At 42.9% G+C, this 20,842-nt stretch overlaps 1 protein-coding gene across 3 annotated transcripts in view; it reads left to right on the forward strand.

Moving 5' to 3' along the window:
• GPR137B (G protein-coupled receptor 137B) overlaps window positions 1-17,529 on the forward strand; it is a 101,775-nt gene extending 84,246 nt beyond the window's left edge. Inside the window, exons 6-7 of one of the 3 annotated variants that reach the window (XM_029594104.1) lie at window positions 4,260-4,380; window positions 16,564-17,529. In XM_029594104.1, coding sequence (XP_029449964.1) covers window positions 4,260-4,380; window positions 16,564-16,733 — 291 coding nt within the window. In that variant the 3' untranslated portion in view covers window positions 16,734-17,529. Of the gene's footprint in view, window positions 1-4,259; window positions 4,385-16,563 lie in introns of all 3 variants that reach the window. The other 2 variants (XM_029594105.1, XM_029594107.1) reach the window with 2 other exon arrangements.
• Window positions 17,530-20,842: the final 3,313 nt, after the last annotated feature.

The raw sequence follows: 20,842 nt of genomic DNA on the forward strand, positions 1-20,842 counted from the left end.
CAGTGCCCGCACTTCCTCGTTTTTGGGAGTACAGAAGACCATCAAGCGCTGGTTTAAAACCTATCGCTATGGGGAAGTCGGGATGATTCTCTCCAACCCATTCTGACTACTAGTAACCCAAGGTCGGGGGTATGAGCTGATTCTCAGAACTTCATTCTCGTCGTCTGCAGTCGCAGCTGGTAGCATATTTATTTATTTATTTATTTAAAAACTCTTCTATACCGTCATTTGGTTAGATAACCATCACAATGGGTTACAGTAAGGCACGATAATAAAAAATGGGTGGTATAGATTACAACTTGAACATGTGCCATCATAGTACGGTAACAATTTAATATAATAAACTATATGTGTAAGTTAATCTTGAATATTAGGAACATATTAAACGGATTGTATTTAACATTAATATGCATTTGTATGTTATAAGTAACAACTTCTAGTTTGGTGCATTTTTATCAATCAGCTGCTTTTCTCTTTATCTTTATAAAAAGCTTGTTTAAAGAGCCAGGTTTTCAGATTTGTTTTGAAAATTTTCAAATTCCTCTGCAGTCTTTATTTATTTATTTATTTATTTCTAACTTTTTCTATACCGAAGTTCAGGTAACAGAGTTACTTATCACTCTGGTTTACATTGCAACAGATATAAATATTAAACAATGACAACAAGTGTCTTACAGAGAACAGGGAAAGAACAACTTGGATAACATAACTGGGAACAAGAACATTACAAGAACATTAATGCGAAACAAGCCATGGAGAGGGAGAATAGCTATTGGTGTCTACAGTTAGTGGGAGTTGAAGAGTACTTAGTAAGTTATGGGAATGCTAGACTGAATAGCCATGTCTTAAGTCTTTTTTTGAATGTGCTGTGGTAGTGTATCAACCTTAGTTCCGGAGGAAGAAGATTCCACTGTTTAATTCGAGAGGCATGGAGTTCCATAACACAGGTGCAGCCAGTGATAGTGCTCTTTCCCTTACTTGCATGAGGCGTGCTGTTTTATCAGAGGGGACAGTTAGTAGAGCCTTATTAGCAGATCTCAGGTTTCTTTGCGGGACATGTACGCGTAGTGCAGTGTTAGGCCAGTCAGCTTTTTCGTTGTGGATTAGTTTATGAATTATACAAAAAGCCTTATATTGTATTCTTTGTTCGATTGGAAGCCAGTGTAGTTCGGCGAATGTTCCTGTAATGTGGTCACTCTTTTTTTTGCCAGTCAATATTCTGGCAGCTGAGTTTTGTAATATTTGCAGTGGCCACATTGTAGATTGAGGTAGTCCTAATAGTAGGAAATTACAGTAATCAGTGCTTGCGAATATCAGTGCCTGTAAGACTGTGCGGAAATTATTTGTTAGTAGAGGTTTTAGTCTTTTCAGGATCATTAGTTTCGCATATCCTTCTTTTATTTTTAATGAGATGTGTTGTTTCATTCATGTCAACCATGTGGAACCACTGATTAAACCCCCTTCAAGACTCAGCAAGAAGGCTAGGAGTACCCACAATATTATCACTGTTAGCGGGACCATGTACTGTTTTGAATCTCCGGATGGGAGACGGTGGTCTGGACTTATGTTCACATATTCAACCACTGCTTACACTCATGGTACATTCACAGTCAGTCAAGAGCATCATGTCCAGTCCCTGGCGCAACTTTGGGCTCTTGTCATTCAGAGCATCCACAAAACACAAAGAGATACAGGAAACCCTTCTCTGCAGCAACAAGATGCAGTTGCACTAGGTCTATTCTTTGGCATAGGAACATAAGAAATTGCCATGCTGGGTCAGACCAAGGGTCCATCAAGCCCAGCATCCTGTTTCAAGAGAGGCCAAACCAGGCCACAAGAACCTGGCAGTTACCCAAATACCAAGAAGATCCCATGCTACTGATGCAATTAATAACAGTGGCTATTCCCTAAGTAAACTTGATTAATAGCAGTTCATGGACTTCTCCTCCAAGAACTTATCCACATCACAGCCTAGAGACCACTTGTGCACAAGGCTGCAGATGGATTGAGGACAATAGAGCTTGAACATATGACCTGCATCTCATGCCATAGGAAACAATACGCCAAGAACAAGTGGAAAAGGTAACAATGAAGATTTCACCCTCTGACATCAATAGGAATGCCCCTTAACAGTTAATCCAGTGGAACATCTCGAAGATGATTCTTCGAGTGGAATCAGAAGAACTCAGAGATAGATGCTCTTCATAACCGAAGGAGGACAGTCAGGCTCATAGATGAACCATCAAAATGAAAAGATATATAAGGAGAAATAAGAGTGGGGGGGGGCACTAATATATCCCAGCAGACTCACCCCGCAATGATAAGAAATGCAGGAGTAGATGGTACCAGCTTCACCTCAGGAGGCTGCAGTGATCTCATTAACAAAGGGGTACTTTTTGAACCACCTGTCAACCTGAACTCGACTGTTGTGGGACAAGTTCCCTTCAATCTCATGTGCTCCATTCTTTGCCATTCGGGGTGGAAAGTGAAAGGATGTATGTAAGACTTACTATGTCCAATCCAATCCAGGACGTCCTGGTTTCCTCCAGTAGGAGGAATTACCAAGCCAAGTGGGCCAGGTATTTAGGGTGGTGCGGAGAACACAAGGAGTATCCTTCTCCTGCCCCCGGGAACGTCTTTGGATTACCTTCACTCGTTGTAACAGGCAGGTCCAGCAACAGTATCTGATGGAGTACATGTCACCACTATTGCAGTTTATCACTTCCCTTGAAGTTCCCTGGTGTCATGCCATCAGTTTATGAAGGGCATTCCTTCACTGTGGAATTTGAACTCCCCCTGGAACAGCTGACGCTACCGACCTTTAAACCCAGGAACAGTAGCCATATGGAATATCTCTCCTGGAAAGAGTGCTCCCTAGTCTCCCTAACGTCAATAAGGAGAGTCAGGGTACGGGAAGCGCTAGTTTATTCTCACCATATTGATGAATCTCACCATGATAAAGTGGCATCAAGATCGCCCGTTGTTCCTTTTGAAGGCATATCAGCGTTCCACCTTAACCAAACAATCATCCATTTTGAATACGCATAAATCCAGGGGTAAAGACATCTTCACACATTGGGCGGTAAGAGTGCCTTGACTTATTGCAGGGAAAGTACATATTCAGAGTCTAATCTTCTCAGCTTTCGTGCCCTTTAAACCAAGTGATACTGATCTGTCAGTCTCCAGGAGAGCCATATCATATGGGATTCTCAATGCATCCTGTTCTAACAAGAGCTGAGACCTCAACGACATCACCAAAGGCTCACGGAGTCAGAGCGATGGCAGTATCCATCAGCCACTTAACAGTACTACCTATTCCGTTCAAATGTAGAATGGCCATGTGGTCATCACTGCATACTTTTACCTCACATTTCTGCTTTCACCAGCAGATAGCCATGGATGCAGCAGTGGACCGGGCCATTCCTTGGGAAGAAGCATCCAATAGAGACTGTCTACAAGGATGTGACAGGTTGAGCGCACCCTCTAATAACCGGAACGGATTACCATCATTTCCAGAGACCAAGGGGTGAACAACCTGCTAGCTAGGGACGCCCCAAAATTCATGGCTAATTCAACCTGTTTATCTGCGGAAAAAAGCAAGTTTGCTTACCGTAAACAGTGTTTTCCATGAATAGCAGGGTGAATTAGCCATGCTAATACGCCCACCTCCCCGGACAGTCTCCACACTATGCAATGCAGGCTTGGGTAACAGAGTGAAGCAAACCAGGAACCACGTGGTTATATACACAGGCAGGCACATAGAGTCAGCTCTGTGTGCTTTGAGGAGCTCTGCCACCTAGAGGACCGGAGGATGATCCCCAGAATTCATGGCTAATTCACCCTGCTGTCCATGGAAAACACCGTTTACGGTAAGCAACATTGCTTTTTTGTACATATCAGGCTTGTGTGTCCAACTGTTGGAAAAAGTAGTCCAGTATGGCACTAGAAACCTGCTGGAACTTCATAGCAGAAAGGAAGGTGGGGTATTGATTAAAAAGGAGGAAAGGGCAAAGGATGGGGGTCATTCTTTTGCAATCCTATTTTCTTAAAAAGCGTAAATCAATCGAGGTCTCTATCACCAGAATAATTTCTCTTGATGTCATTACACTTTTGACTTGAGCCATCTAACTTCAGTTATTGATAGCTGTCTAGTGTCAAGGTTGTCCCAGGCAAGGGGTATCACTTAAAAGTATAGAAAAGCAACAACCATTATGAATAATCAAGCTGTTCATTTGTGGGGGTGGGGGGACTTTGTGCAGACCAACACAGGGATGATACCCAGTCATGGATTTGGGCATAGGTCTTATTTCTTCGACAACCCTCGACGGTACGACAGTGATGATGATCTGTCCTGGAACATTGCACCTCAAAGTATACAAGGCAGGTAAGAGGCATGAAGATTATCATAATGTCAATGTGGGAAGGGAAGGGAAGCTGGTCAGACCTACTTCTGCTCCAAGCTGGAATAAATCTGTTCCGGGTAGAGGTCTTGGGGAGGCAAATAAAAGCTGCAGGTGAGTCGCCAATTTCAGGATCCTTCGAAATAAGTTTTGGAAAGTTTTTGAAGTCACACCAAAGAGTGACAGCAAATATTCAGAAAAAACCTAATAATTGGCTGCTATTCGCCTCTTGGACATCAGAACCCTTAGTAAAGATGAGGAAGGATGGCAGTGATTACCCTTAGCTTTATTTTAGTGGCTCCGACTGATTTACATTCAATGGCCAAATAATTGCTGCATCTGTGGATTAGTGTCCACATATCTGTTATTACATGACATGACGCTACTGGATTGGATTTATGGATAGAATTATTTTATGAGCTAAATTTTTCAGGGACATAGTCAGGGACTACACAGATAAAATGAGGTTAGATATGTAAAATGGCTGAATCTGCCTAAGCGAATTATCAGCTGAGTATAAGTACATGTATACTTATGATCATATTAAAAAGGGGTTCCCTAGGGGAGGGAGAGAGAGGGACACAACTTGGTCAGGGAACAGAAGTACATGAATACATTTAATTTTGGAGACGACTTCAAAAACATGCATACTTTTTACACACACAACTGCCCTATCTTCAAACATACAGCATTCAGGTCATGTGTGTCTGAAGTTCAAGTTAGCTTGTGTGGACTGAAATGTACATGAGTGCTTCGTCCATTATACTGCTTATTGAAAATATATCCATATACTAATCTAAAAATTGCATTACAGGAACATTATGCATCTCAAATAATGGAACAAAAATAGGGAAATTCTGAGTAATGGGTGTGCCAGCTTCCATATCCAAGAATCTATTAGTAATGCTAAAACATCACAAATGGTTTTTCTATGCCATCATCCTGGAGGTCACATCCAGAGAAGGGCTACTACAAATCCAAATATATATGTTACTGATAGAAGGAAGTGCAAAAGTGGCATTGTGAGATTCAAAGGTGAAGGGAAGGAATATTCAGAGGCTGAGGAGGAAAAAGCTAAATTGCTTAAATATTTCTGTTCATTGTTCACTGTGGAAGGGCCTGGAACAAGATCACATAAAAACAAGATTTTAAGAAGAGTTTGTTCGTGAGGAGATAACTAAACAAAGTAGATAAGGCGATGGGGGCAGGATGGGATACGTCCAAGGCTACTAAGGAAACTTAGAGATGTCCTGGCAGCTCCACTGGCCTACCTTTTCATTGCTTCTTTAGAGTCTGGAGTAGTTCTAGAGAACTGGAAAAGGGTGGATGTGGTTCCTATTCATAAAAGTTGAAGTAAGGAGGAGGCTAGGAACTATAGACCAGTTAGTCTCACCTCTTTCTTAAGCAAATTAATATAATTGCTGCTAAAACAGAGGATAGTGCAATTTTTGGAATCCAATGGATTGCAAGATCTGAGGCAGCATGGTTTTACCAGAGGTAAATCTTTTCAGACAAATCTGATCAATTTCTTTGATTGGGTGATCAGAGAGTTGGATCAAGGGAGAGTGCTAGAGGCAGTGTACTTGGATTTCAGTAAGGCTTTTGACACGGTTCCGCACAAGACTTATAAAAAAATTGTGCACCTTTAGTATGGATCCTAGAGTGACTGACTGGATTAGAAATTGGCTGAGTGGGAAGCAATAAAGGGTAGTAGTAAATGGAATTTTTTCTGAGGAAGGGGCTGTTACTAGTGGTGTGTCTCAGGAATCGGTCCTTGGACCGGTTCTTTTCAACATTTTTGCGAGCAATATAACAGAAGGGTTGACGGGAAAGTTTGTCTTTTTGCAGATTATACCAAAATCCGTAACAGGGTGGACAGCCAGGAAGGAGTGGAACACATGAGGAGGGATCTAGTTCGAGGAATGGTTTAAGGTCTGGCAGCTAAGATTTAATGCTAAAAAAATACAGAGTAATGCATTTAGGATGCAAAAACCCAAGGGAAAGGTACAGTACTGGAGGTGAAAATTTTCTAAGCAAAAAGGAAGAGTGGGATCTGGGGGGTAGTTTTATCTGATGATTTTAATGTGGCCAAAAGCGTGGAGAAACAGATGGTAAAAGCCAGAAAGATGCTTGGCTGCACAGGGAGAGGAGTGGTCAGCAGAAAATGGGAGGTGATAATGCACCTGTTTAGGTCCCTGGTGAGACCTCACTTGAAATACTGTGTACCATTCTGGAGACCACATCTTCAAAAGGATATAAAGTGGATGGAGTCTGTCCAGAGGGTGGCTACTAAAATGGTCAGTGGTCTTCGTTCTAAAGCATATGGGGATAGACAAAGATGTATTCCCTAGAGGAAAGGCAAGATAGGGGAGAAATGCTAGAGACATTTAAACATCTCAAAGGTTTCCATGCACAGGAGGTAAGATTTTTTTCAATGGAAAGGAAGCTCCAGGATGAGGGGTCATGAGATGAAGTTGAAAAGGGGTAGGCTCTTAAGTAATCGTAGGAAATATTTCTTTACAGAGAGGGTGGTGGATGTGTAGAACAGCCTCCTAGGGGAAGTGATGGCGACAAAAACATCGTCTGAATTCAAGAAAGCATGGGATAAATACAGGGTATCTATAAGGAAGTGATGAGAATTATAATGCTAAATTAGTTGGATGGATGGACAGACTGGATGGGCCATACTGTCTTTTTCTATTGTCATGTTTTCTAAAAATAAAAATGCATACATGCATCTCTCTTATGGAGTAATTTTTCAACACTCAAACATTTATGTCCTGGAAGAAATGGGGGCACATTTCCTATGATAGAGCAATTCCAGTATAAATAATGCAAAATAAGTAGACATTTTGCATTGGAATGGAAGATCCAGGACAAGGTATCATATGAGACTAGAAAGGAATGAACTCAGAATTAATGGAAGGACTAGAGAAGGCTATAATAGATCTGGTACTAATAAACTGAAATAGTGTCACTAATCTGATGGTATAATAAAATTTAGGGTACATTGATCACTGAACAATGTGGTTTAATACTATTCTGAACTGAACCAAATAATAGTAGGACAACAGTTCTAGACTTCAGGATGGATGACTTCAAACTGATAAGTGATTGATTGTATAGAGCAAGGGTAGGCAACTCTGGTCCTTGAGTGCCTGGTTTTCAGGACAACTGCAATGAATATTTTTCTGTCTCCGCTATATGTTCCCTATGTGCAATGAAAGATAAACCACAGCTTTTCTCGCAGATAGAAGAGGCCACTTCTTCATCTCCAAACTTTATTAACAGGTAAAACAATTAACAGAGTCTTACTGTGCAGAAACTGAAGATAACAGAGACCAATGCAGTCTAGGCCACTGAAATAAAGACAAGTAAAATAAGGATTATTTTGCAAGGCTGGCCAGATTGACTGATGATGCACACGAACTGACCAGAGGCAGTATTACCAGATTTTAAACAGATTTGGTTTGTAGCCCAGAGACAGACACATTATAGACTAAAATTAGCCCAACGAATCCCGGAAAAGAGAGGTCCCAAGCTCAAAAGTTGTCCAATCTTCAAAAGATGAAATAAAGGCTAATATAAATGGTATTTTCAATAATCATTTTATTTCTGATGTATTAAAACATACAGTGTATTTACAAAGAGAGAAAGACAGGGAAGGAAGATGAGAGAAAGCAACAAAAAAGCAACAGCGGCTCAAAGGTCCCAATATAATACCTCCCACCAAGAACACAACCACAATATTCCTTCCCAATTTTTTCCCTCCGCACGGTGCACTCATCAATCTCCTCTGCCCTCTGCTGCACTTCCCCCAACCTTTTACCTAAACCCACTATCTCTGCCCCCAATCTATTTCTCTTCCCCTGTACCACACTCATAAGAACATGCCATACTGGGTCAGACCAAGGGTCCATCAAGCCCAGCATCCTGTTTCCAACAGTGGCCAATCCAGGCCATAAGAACCTGGCAAGTACCCAAAAACTAAAGTCTGTTCCATGTTACTGTTGCTAGTAATAGCAGTGGCTATTTTCTAAGTCAACTCAATTAATAGCAGGTAATGGACTTCTCCTCCAGGAACTTATCCAATCCTTTTTTAAACACAGCTATACTAACTGCACTAACCACATCCCCTGGCAACAAATTCCAGAGTTTAATTGTGCGTTGAGTAAAAGAGAACTTTCTCCGATTAGTTTTAAATGTGCCCCATGCTAACTTCATGGAGTGCCCCCTAGTCTTTCTATTATCCGAAAGAATAAATAACCGATTCACATTTACCCGTTCTAGACCTCTCATGATTTTAAACACCTCTATCATATCCCCCCTCAGTCGTCTCTTCTCCAAGCTGAAAAGTCCTAACCTCTTTAGTCTTTCCTCACAGGGGAGCTGTTCCATTCCCCTTATCATTTTGGTTGCCCTTCCCTTCCTGTCCCCCCTCCCCCAATTCAATCTCCTCTCTGCTTTTCACCCCCTACTCCCCTTCCTGCCACAATCCCCTCTCTGCATTGCACTATCATCCCCCCACCTGATCCCCTCTTTCTTTGCCCAATTGCCATGATGCTTAACATCCTTTCTCCCCCCTTGTCCCTCACCTACCCCTACAGTGTTATTCTGTCTCTTTCCCCCCACCAAAAGGATAATCCCCAGGCACCACTAGGCTAGAAAAAAGGAAAATAAAATCCCTCCCCTTTAGTCTCACTCTTACCTCCTGAGAGGGTCTGTAGATCTCGGTTTCTGTTTCCCAGGCAGCATCTGGGTTAGGGAGCTTCAGCAGGGTGAAGCAGTGAGGTCAGCAGCTTCTTGTTCCAGGCCAAGATTGAGGAAGTGTTCAGTGGTAACTGCAGCTTCAGCAGGTTTGGGGATGTGGGTGGGCAGGCAAGCAAGGCTGTTTTTCCCCCAAGCAACACCAATCAGGCAGCGAGCAGCTTCAGATGACTTTATTGGTAATTAAAGGGGAAGAAAAGAAAGGGGAAAAAAATTACAAAATAGCAGTAGGGTAATATTACAAGGTTATATCTCAGGTTTTTGTAGGCAAATAAAATTGTGAGCTTGAGAGAAATCTCTCATGGCCTAACACTCCTCATACTCTCTTTACGGGAATTTGCATAGATCGATTGCACAGCTCCTATTCAAGCCATCTTGTCTTGTAGGTTTTGTGTTTTTTGGGGGGTAATACTTTGACCATTAAATCCTAACATTTCATGAAAATCCAATTTCTTTGGAAAAATAAAAGCTATAAATGAGACCACCTCCTAATGATGCCTGTTTACCCTGGGTAGAACCTCTTGCCTGGAGTCAATTGTATTTAGTAATACTGCTTGCAAGAAAATTTAAAAGTGATACCAGCAAAAGAACAAGCTATAAAAGTAGATTTTTTGAGTATAGTGGAACAAACAGAGGCACACAGTGGGGCCAATGCAATAAAGTTGCGTAGAAAGCCGGCACTGAACAGTCAGCGCCCGGTCTCTTAACACACCGATAAACCCCTTGGTTTTCCTTACTGGCAGACAGCCACAAAAACCGATGCAGATAAACCCGGCATCGAGTTTTGTGACTACCGTTCGCGGGTAAGGAAAACAGACGTTGGTTTCCCTTACCGCTGGAAGGCTGTCACGAAAAGCAATGCCGATGGACTCAGCATCGGTTTTCCTTACCCGCGAACAGTAGTCACGAAAACCGACGCCGGGTTTATCGGCGTCAGTTTTCGTGGCTATCCGCCGGTAAGGAAAATGGATGCCGATAAACTCTGCATCTGTTTTCGTGAAGGGCCCGAGTGTCATTTATTTTTTTCTTTTGTTTCTTTTATTTTTCCTTCCTACTTAATATCACAACGATAATACGTAGGAGGCAGTACAGAAAAGCAGTTTTTTCTGCTTTTCTATACTCTTATTTTGTTGCACACAGCTATTAATGCCAGCTCCAGGCAGGCATTAATAGTTGACAGTAAAATGTGTGTCCAAGACGCACATGGTTTTTTTTTTTGCATCGGGAGTGAATGCCTAATAGCCTCATTCACATTCATTTGCATGTGATGAGCGCTATTAGATTCACTCTACGTTGAATATGCGCTAATCCCCTTATTGCATTAGGGGATTGATTAGCGCCTATTCTACCCACATCTGGCTGAGCTCACCGTATTGCATCGACCCCAGTGTGATACAAGAGCTCTCCCTCTACCTGACCGCATGCAGCTTCCTCTTCTGCATTCTGCTAGAGCAAGTCGCCTTCTACTGTTCCTGCACCTCTGATTGCCTGCTGCCACAATGGGTCATAACTCTGTGACCACTGGCACAGTTCACTGCTGACTGTGCTGCCCGTTGCAAAGAAAATAAAAAGAGGCCTCAACACACAATTAAGCTCTGGAATTTGTTGCCAGAGGATGTGGTTAGTGCAGTTAGTATAGCTGGGTTTAAAAAAGGTTTGGATAAGTTCTTGGAGGAGAAGTCCATTAACTGCTATTAATCAAGCTGAATAGGGATTAACCACTGCTATTACTGGCATTAGTGGTATGGGATCTACTTATGTTTGGGTACTTGTAACCTGGATTGGCCACTGTTGGAAACAGGATGCTGGGCTTAATTGACCCTTGGTCTGACCCAGTATGGCAATTTCATATGTTCTTAGGCCTCGCCAGCAGCAGTACTCAACCATTCAGTTGCCCATCCCAATCTACACAAATACATTTTTCCTACACAGTGGGAAAAAAAAAGTAGCCCAGTTGGACATGCAATTGCCCAATCTGACAGCACTGAGCAGAGGTGACTGAAAACAGAGGCAAAAACTCCCAGGCACCCTTGCTTCCAAGTGAGAGGTTAACCCTTTAGAGCTAGCTGCACTGAACACAGAAGAAGCATTGAACAGTTGGCAGTGTAACAGAAACAAGAAACTTTGAGCAGAATAAAGCATGAACAGCATTAGGAACAGAAACAGACTGCTGTGGAAGCAGAACAGTGAATAAAAAGAAACATACCCATAGAGACAGGACAATTGCCAGGTTCTTGTGGCCTAGTTTTGGCCTCTGTTGGAAACAGGATGATGGGCATGAGGGACCCTTGGTCTGACCCAGCATGGCAATTTCTTATGTTCTTATGCACGAGATAAATTTACATGCACTGCTTCTATTGTATGCAAATATATGCCATGCATATGCATTGTGGATATCTTGAAAACCAGACTTGTTGTGGCACTCGAGGACCGGAGTTGCTTATCCCTAGTATAAAGGAATCCTTGTCAGGAATTGAAAATCTGAAAGGTACAAAAGAACTACTAACAATAAGAGTATAGTGAGAGCAACAAATCTCTGTATGAGATAAGTCAACAAGGGAAAGAGAAAAAAAAAAGAGAGACCAATATGGCTGTCTAAAGAAGCAGCAGAAATAGTAAGAGCATAACAGCTAGCATTTACCAAGTACAAAACACTCCAAGAGCACAAAGACAGGTAGAATTATTAGGAAAAACAAAGGGAGACAAGAAAGGCTGTCAGAAAGACAAAGGCCCAAACAGAGGAGAATATTTTCCAATCAATAAAAGGAGATAAAACCCATAATCACAGACTGAAAGCTGCCTTGCCCCCATCATATTACAGGATGGCAGATAAAGACCAAAATGATCCATCCAGTCTGACCAGTAAGTTTTTGAGGCTAGTAACTGCCACTCCGTGCAGGTTACCTCCATGCGAAAATGTAAATTTTAGATGTAGCATTTCCATTCTCTAGCCTTTTTTGAATTCCATTATCTTTTTTTTTTTTTTTTACTTCACCACCTGTTCCAGGAAGGAATTCCATTCATCCACCACCTTTTCTGTCGTATTTCCTGACATTGTCCCTGAATCTTCCCCCTTGGAAGTTTTACGACTTCCTTTCCATCAGAAGAGATTTGATTTTTGTGCATCATTAATTTCTTTCAGGCATTTGAAAGTCTGTAGCATATCTTCCCTGTCTCTCCTCTAGGGTACACATATTTAGGTCCTTTAGTCTCACCATTTTGGTTGCCTCCCTCTGGATTACATCAATAAGGATAAGGACAGAATGGAAGTAACTCCATCCTTGGGTACGAATTGCACTCCCATGGGGCCATAAAAGAATTTTACTGCTGACTCTTTGGGGCTGGAACCACAGGCTAGCTTGAACACAGTCTCTTACTTCCAGGGCCTGGCTTCTTTGTTGGGTGGAGGTGGGGCCAGTGCTAGCTTTTTTGCTGCTCTGTGCAAACAATTATTGTGCTGTCCCTCATCCCCCCACTTTCATTCAGTCTCTGTCTTGGGCCTCAAAAAAAAGAAAGAAAGCCCAGCACCTCTCCCACCCCTTCCAGGTTTTCACCCCCTCCCCTGGAACTCAAGGCCAGTGCAAGAATATTAGGTGCCCTAAGCAAACCTTATACTCTTGGTTCCTCTCCCCCTCCACACACACAGTTAAGAATTATGCATTTATAACACATTTTACATGAAATAGAATATTCAAAGTACAGTCTTCTGAGGTAAAATATCAAAACATATATATTATATGGTGTCAATTAGAAAAGCCTGCAAAAAAGACACTTGAAACTGATATGACATTAGGGTTATTGTAATGTGCGATAGGTGTGGGCATCTTCAGAAAGCCATGAGTAAATTACAATTAAAATATAACAAACCTCCCACACCAATACAGCACTAACTGCTAGCACTTAAAAAGTAACAAGCTTACCTATGAAAAGGTAATACTGCAAATACTGCATCAGGCCCTAAAAGACCAATACACCTTCTATTAGGAAAACAGAACAAACCAAGCTACTATAGATTCCTACACGCTAGTTTCCTCAGTCACATATGCAGAACACAGCCAGACCCTCACCAAATACAGAAAAATAGAAACCATAAAGTATAATAGAAACATGCAGGCAAAACCTGAACTGAAAACCACTACAAGTTATACTCTGTATGCAGTTCAACAATGGAAAAGCAGAACCATCATCAATCCTCAGCCATCAAACAACAAAGACAAGAAATATAATAAATACATATATCATAATATCATAAACATACTAATAAAAGAATATTTCAAAACAGCTGATGAATGGAAGATTGTATAATTAAAAATTCATATATAATTTGTTTTAAAATTTCCCAAACATTTATTTAGGCAATATTTCAAAACAGCAAACACCACAACCACCCAAAAATTAAAACTAATAGGGATAAAATAATTCCCACTCTCCATACCTGGGAGCTTTTGATTGCCAGCCATTCAGATTGATATGGAATAGTGGGAGAGAGATGCACAAAGTCTCATATATATATATATATATATATATATATATACATACATACATACATACACACACACACACATTCTCTCTCTCTCATAAACACACATATGCACATTCAGACACTCACACCAAGGTCTCTCTCGGCTGCCCGGGGTCCTCCTCTTCTTCAGTTCCGCCTAAGGGCAGTTGAGAACTGCCTCGTGGCCTTTTTTCTTCTGGCCATGCAGTTGTTTGAGAACCGCCAGGTGGCCACGCATCTCTCTGATCTCGGCCATGCGGTGGGTTGGAAACTGCCGGGCAGCCCTGCAGCTCCCCCACATCTCAGCTGTGTGGCAGGTTGGGAACTGCCGGGCAGCCCCGGAACCACTGGACAGCTTCGTGGCATTGGCTTCTTCAGGTTTGTGGGCGGCGGCCTCTTTCTCATCTCAGTGGCACCTTGGATTGCAGTCCGGTGGCGGCGGCGGCATTCTTTTTATTTTGGTTGCCTGCCCCGTGGCCCCTGTGCCTCCCAGGCCAGCTCCCTGTGCAAGTAAGTGCAAGCTATGCACAATGGATTGTGCCAGCCCTGGGAGGAGGGTAAGGTTTTCTTTTCAAGGCCTAGAATGCTAGAGGTGGTGATCTTTTTATTATACTCTTGTCCCTGGAGAGGGGTACTTTTCCTCATTGTGTGTGCTGTAAGTGCCAAATATCACAATGGAGCTACTGGTTTAGTGTCCAAAATTAAAGCCTTTACTGATAGAAAGTTCAGATAAGATATGGCACAAAACTTAGTCCTCAGCACCACAAAAGTCCTTTTTTTTTTCTTTTATTACAGTTCTTCCTTTCTATCTGTGCACCCTCCAGGTGGCTAACTGGAGTTCCCAGGTTGGCAGGGTATTCTTTAGTTGGGCAGGAAAACCCCTTCAAAAAGTAGTAAAAAGGTAAAATTACTGTCGCTCTACATAAGAGTCCCAGAACCTCTCTCTCCTCAGGGTGAAGACTCCTGATAGGTGTCCTCAATAGTCTCAAGTTGATCTTCAGTGCTTTCTATATCTCAGACGAATCCCGGGTGGGAGGGATCCACTCTGGATCAAGCAGCTTCAGTTGTTCCTACTGATGGGTAAGGAAGAGGGGCAGCCAAACACTTCCTCCCAGACCTTCTTAAAACAATTAATTCTTTCACAAAACTGAAGTAAAAAAAAAAAACCAATCCGTGGAACATCCTGGCACTGGGTCACCATCTTCTTCTTTCTTCATGGAGAGTGTAGAGGGGCAGCCCCCAACTCAGAGTTCCCTGTGCCCTGAATCCAACTGGAACCCAGGGTTTCTCCAGGCTTCCTACAAATTAAAGTCTTTCAAAAGTCCAAAATATCTCGGGATACAAACCCTACTCACCAAGGAGTGGATAAGCAGGGCATATCCATGACCTAACTCATATACTCCTAACTGGTGTTGCTGGAGTCCTCATAGCAGGCCCAAAAATCCAAACTTAGAAAGAGCTCCAACACACCTCCTAAACCTCCAAAAAATAACTCACACTGCCCTCTGAGCTCCCAGAAGAGAGCTGCTTAGAAAATCTCCTAAAGGGGATGGGCCTTTCCAGCACCCTCAAAAGGGAGGAGCTGCACAGAATGGTGCCTCCCCTATTCACTAACCTGTACTGTTCCTCTCTGAGCTAAGTAAGAGTTCACCCAGGGCTAAATGGTAATGCACCTGGAGGGGCCATTACATTGAGATGGGGTCTCTAGAACTGAACCACATCAAGGACCTGTACAGGGGCATTATCACATTCTTTTTTCTTCTGGTTATGCCTCTCTCTGTGCAGGCCAGCAACCATCTGGCCTTAGCCATTGACGTGTCTCGTTGCTTTGCTGCCTTGAGCTCATCGGATACTATCACCCTAAGGTCTCTCAGTCATTTGCCCCCATCATATTACAGCTCCTTTGGATTTCTGCATCCCAAATGCATGACCCCGCACTTCTTGGCATCGAATCCCAAGTGCCAAGCTCTCAACCACTCCTCAAGAGTAGCATTGGGCTCTGCTCCCTGTATATCCTGAATATTTTTTTTCAGGCCATTACAGCTATCTTTTAAAAAGTTTCAAAATGCACTGAATAGCAGCTGAATATTTCTTATGACAGGAAAAGTTTGCTTTATGAACACTGTTCATTTTCTGAAACCCTAACCTCCTGGAGGGACGGATGGGGTTGCCAACTGGCTTAAATGTTTTTTGCATGACAGGTCGATTCAGTCCTGGTTTTATCCTCTTACATGCATGGATGTGTAGTTTTGTATTTCTTAGGAAAGTCAGCTGAGAAGTCAGAATTACATAGCCATGCATGCAACAGATAAACCTTGAACTGCATCAAACTGTCCAGAAAAGATGGCGCCAATTAGTCACACTAGCCAATAGCAAATAGCCACCATTGTGAATATTAATAAGACAGTGTTGTTGGCCAAGTAATGTATCTTTTTCAAAGGGCAGAGGCTAGGTCCACTCATCTAAACATATGGAAAATAAAGCATCACATACTCTGCAATCAGATAAAATAAATGTCTTCCTTGAAAATATCTTTGTGAAGTTGTTTTTTACAACTTGAATGAACTTTAATGTAATGTTGCCAAGTAAAGCATAAAAGACCATATATGAAACATTTAAACACTCCAAGAGGTAAGATTTTCTTGAATGTAAGGCCAGCCAATGTGAGCAAGATAATGGTAATTTATTGTCTCTTTTTTCTTCCTGTTATTTTCCTGTGTTCCTTTTAGTGAGAGCAAATGCTTTTGTTCTGAAACTTTTGTTCCCTGTTTCAGTTGTACTACTGCTGTGTGTAAAGATTATTTTGACTAAATACCGTACATTGAAGAAAAGATTGAATTAACTGCCAGCGTAGTTGACAGTTGGCTTAATTTGTGTATTTCACCCCGATTTTAGCTTTGTTCCTGAATGCAACAATGGGGGAACCCAGGCTAACAGTTTCACGGCCTATATTGGATCGGTCCAGGAAGATTCCGCATTGCTTCCATATGCACCAACTCCTATATAACTGGAATAAGTTGCAGTATTACTGGACTTCATGTATAGCGCTTACCAGTTCTTCTTGAAGAAAAGAACAGCAATAACGCCGTTTCGCTGGGCACCATGTACTACAAACATCCTACATGTAATGTAAACATAGCTTATAAGCCATGGGCTTGAACTGAGGCATGTGGTATAAAGTGCAGCTTTGCCCACATATTGAATTGCATAACTGCTCTGCTTCCTGATGAAAAATGCTGGTATTACACACTAGTGGATGCCAGCTCGCTTCAAACAGTGATTGATTGTTTTGGAAGTGTTGGGCAAGGGCAGACTTCAGAGAATGTTTTTTTTTTTTCATATGCAATATCTTGCACAGGAATATTTTTAAAAGGTAGCAATGCACTTCACAATGTGTAGTGTCCTATAATTTATAGTATGTAAATAGATTTAACATAATGGGTTGCCAATAGGATAAAAGTTTTTTTTCTTACTGAATTATGAGTAAAGGGAGGTGTTTCCATAATGCAGGTGTAGCCAATTCCAGTCCTCAAGAGCCATAAACAGCCCTGGTTTTCATGATCTCCAGAATGAATATGTACGAGAGAAATTTTCATGCACATCAATTATTTGCAAATATATCTCATGCATATTCATTGTGGATAGCCTGAAAACCAGGCCCATTTGAGACTCTTGAGGACCAGAGATGGACATTCATGGAATAAGCAAACAGTAAAAATCAGTCCCACATACAGGACCTGATTCACTAAGCCTTTTCTTCCATTCTGTGTCTATGGGTAAAAAACTGAGAAGCCATATGTACTATGAATTTTTTTTCCATACATATGATGGAGGTCTTTCTAATAAAGCCATTAAAAATTGGTAAATAACTGTTTGCTTGATGATTTTAAACCACAGTACATCGTAGTATCCACCATGCTAATGCGATATAGATCAAGGCAATATTACAATGACCATATTAAATCAAACATGGCCACTTTAACGCAGCTATGATCTGTGCAGTCGCCTGCAGCCCATACTAATTGTCCCAGAGATATGTCCCTAGTAAGCTTTGCTACAAGGGATCTAGCATGAATAGAGAGGATGACTTTCTGCTCCACCCTCCAGGAGTTTTCTGATTTCCTTGAGTGAATGCTCCTTTCACACGTGAGACAAGGCGATCCCTGCACCTCCATCCCACATCCCAGGACAGGGAAGCAGCAGGAGGAGGAGGAAGAAAGAAGGCTGCTTGCCTCTGCTGCTTCATTGGTCCTTGCCTGAATGACAGCTTTGCCATTTCATTGTTTGACCCGCTGCATGCATGTGCAGGGCCTACTACAAAGCAATGGGACAGGAGCAAGGCAGGTCACTCTTGGATCCTCTCACTTCTCTGATACTGGGAAAGGGCTGGATGGAGGTAGAGGCTCCTTGACCTTGGAAGGAGGCGGAGGCCCAGCACATTGCCTTCCTCAACAAGCCAACTCACCTGGCACACTACACCTTCAAATGTATAGCTACATTTACCTAGCCAACAGTGCGCTCCGGTAGAGCGCACTGTTAACCAGCATTTGGACGCGCGTTTGACGCGCTAGCTTTACCCCTTATTCAGTAAGGGGTAATAGCGTGTCGAAAACGCGCGTCCAAACCCCCGCCCCCCCCCCCGAGACTAATAACGCCTGCAACATGCAAATGCATGTTGATGGCCCTATTAGTCATTCCCGCGCAATACAGTAAGTAAAATGTGCAGCCAAGCCACGCATTTTACTTTAAGAAATTAGCGCCTACCTTTGGGTAGGCGTTAATTTCTGCCGGCGTTAATTTCTACACTGCTTTTCTGTGTACCCTCCGACTTAATATCATGGCGATATTGTTGGAGGTCCCAAAAGTTAAAAAAAAGTTAAAAATAAAAAAAAAATGTAAAATCAGCCTGCGGCTCGCGGGTTGAAAACCGGACACTCAATTTTGCCGGCGTCTGGTTTCCGAACCTGTGGCTGTCAGCGGGCTCGAGAACCATCGCCGGCAAAATTGAGCGTCGGCTGTCAAACCCGCTGACAGCCACCGCTCCTGTTCAAAAAGAGGTGCTAGGGACTCGCTAGTGTCCCTAGCGCCTCTTTTTACCGCAGGCCCTAATTTAGATATTTTGTTTTACTGTATCGTGCACACAGGACACTAGCCTGTGCTCTCCCGCGAACTTTACTGTATCGGCCTGATGGTAAATTGAACTCAGCTTGGTAAATTCCATGGTAATGAAGAATGAGCATGTGATAAAATGCTGCCACCCTCTAAAGTGGTTTTGGAGTTTTATCAGTGTCTGCAGAATATGCTTAACTGGGAGTTGCTGAGGGCTAGAAAAAGTACGGGCAGAGGCCTGGATAGAACCAGCAGAATGGACTCTTTTTTTTGAAGCCAAGTCCTTACAGTTTTGAAGTCCACATACCTTGCTCAAACATTTTATTACTCATAGGGCAGTCTGGAGCCTGGTAAAAATCTCTGACTTCAACATTCAGAAAGGTACTAGGGACATTATCACATAGGTTATATTTCTGTAACAACATAAGGAGATTTGAATGGAAGCGGGGTAGGATTAAGGATATATTTTTTTCCAGTACTTCTTAGTACTCAAATATCCCCCACCCTTTCATGCCTATAATTCTTCCTCTTAGCTTTGTAAGGCCACATGGTTCCCAACATTAAATTCAGAGTGAAACAATCTCACAGATTGTAATCCTTTCTTCTGGTTTTCTAAGTCCAGTCTAGGTAATCCACCATGTCTAGGGCTATACACCCTCTGGGGGTTCCAACTAGTGGTAAAGGGATCAGGGGGGCCTGTAGCACTCCCTTTCCACAACCATTTGACACTCTGGAAAAACAGCACGGAATTGTTTCACCTGTCTGTAAACCCCAGACCAAAACGATTGCCATAACAGGAGATCTAGAGTATTAGAAACCTCTAGACATCCAGCTAATAGGTTATTGTTTGAGGTGTTTAATTCTTCTTTATGAAAACCTTAAAGGACGATTTCTCCTCTCCTTTCATCCACCCCTGTTCTATACAACAGATCAGCCCATGTCAGAAGTAAGAGGGTACCAACTTCTGATTTCTATTCATTTTGATTCTGTCCCTTAACATCGATTTTGTAAATAACTCTCAATAATGGATCCTTTTGTTGTTCTTTACCTAAGGGGTAGATTTTTAAATAAATGGACGCGGCTATTTTATAACACGTGCATCATAAAATACGATATCCGCGTGTGCATGTGCGAGCGGGTGGCATCATCCATGTGCGGGGGGGGGGGGGGAGGGGAAATTTTAAACGTCAACATGCTGTGACACAAGTAGGGTTTCCCCAGTTCCCTATATCCCTACCTAACCTTCCTGCTCTTTCCCCTCTCTTCTCCTCCCCGACCCCTAACCCTTTTCTAGCCATAATAATTTTTGTTGTTTTTTACACTGCTAATGGGGCTGTCCTGGCCCGCCCTCCACCCCTCTCCTAGACCCCTCGCCCCTTCTGAGAGGCTTGGCACATCAGTGCATACCGGGGTTTATGTGCACGGCCAGGCCCGTTGAAAATGCACGCAGTGTGCGTAAGACCCGGCCATGAGTGTAAACTCCGAACTTTATCACGTAGCCCTTTGAAAATTTACTTCAAAATGGGGAAACTTCAACAGAAACTCTTCCTACTTCTGCACCCTCTTGCTCCTCACCCTCCATTTCTTTTGACTTCTGGATTTGAGACTTCCCTGAGACTCCAACCACTTCCTTTTGTTGCGCGTCCCATCTGTGCTCAGCTCGCGCACGGGCCTGCTCACCTTCCCAACTCCTCGCAGGTCCCAAGTTGGCCTCTCCCGCGGTTGCAGCTAGCTCCTCAAGGCCTCGACGTTCCGCGGCAGCGGTTGCCGGGCCTTCCTCAACGTACCGGGCCTCACGTCGGAGCTCGGCGTCCTCCGTGGCATTGGCCCCGCCCCTAGGCACACGGAACACCCAGCCTCTTAAAGGGCCAGGGGCGGGACTAGGCTCTGCGGCGCGCCCTGATTGAGCACAGTATATCAGGAAGTTCCTGCCTGCACTTCCTTGCCTTGGCAATCGGGTCGACACAATGTGTGTACACTAGTCTGCCTCAGTGTCTCATCGCTTGTTCCAGTGTCCATCTGTTCCAGCATCCCCTCAGTTAGTACCTCTTGGACTGACTCTCTG

Source organism: Rhinatrema bivittatum, chromosome 3, assembly GCF_901001135.1.
Source record: "Rhinatrema bivittatum chromosome 3, aRhiBiv1.1, whole genome shotgun sequence".
In the NCBI taxonomy this organism is placed as follows: Eukaryota; Metazoa; Chordata; class Amphibia; order Gymnophiona; family Rhinatrematidae; genus Rhinatrema; species Rhinatrema bivittatum.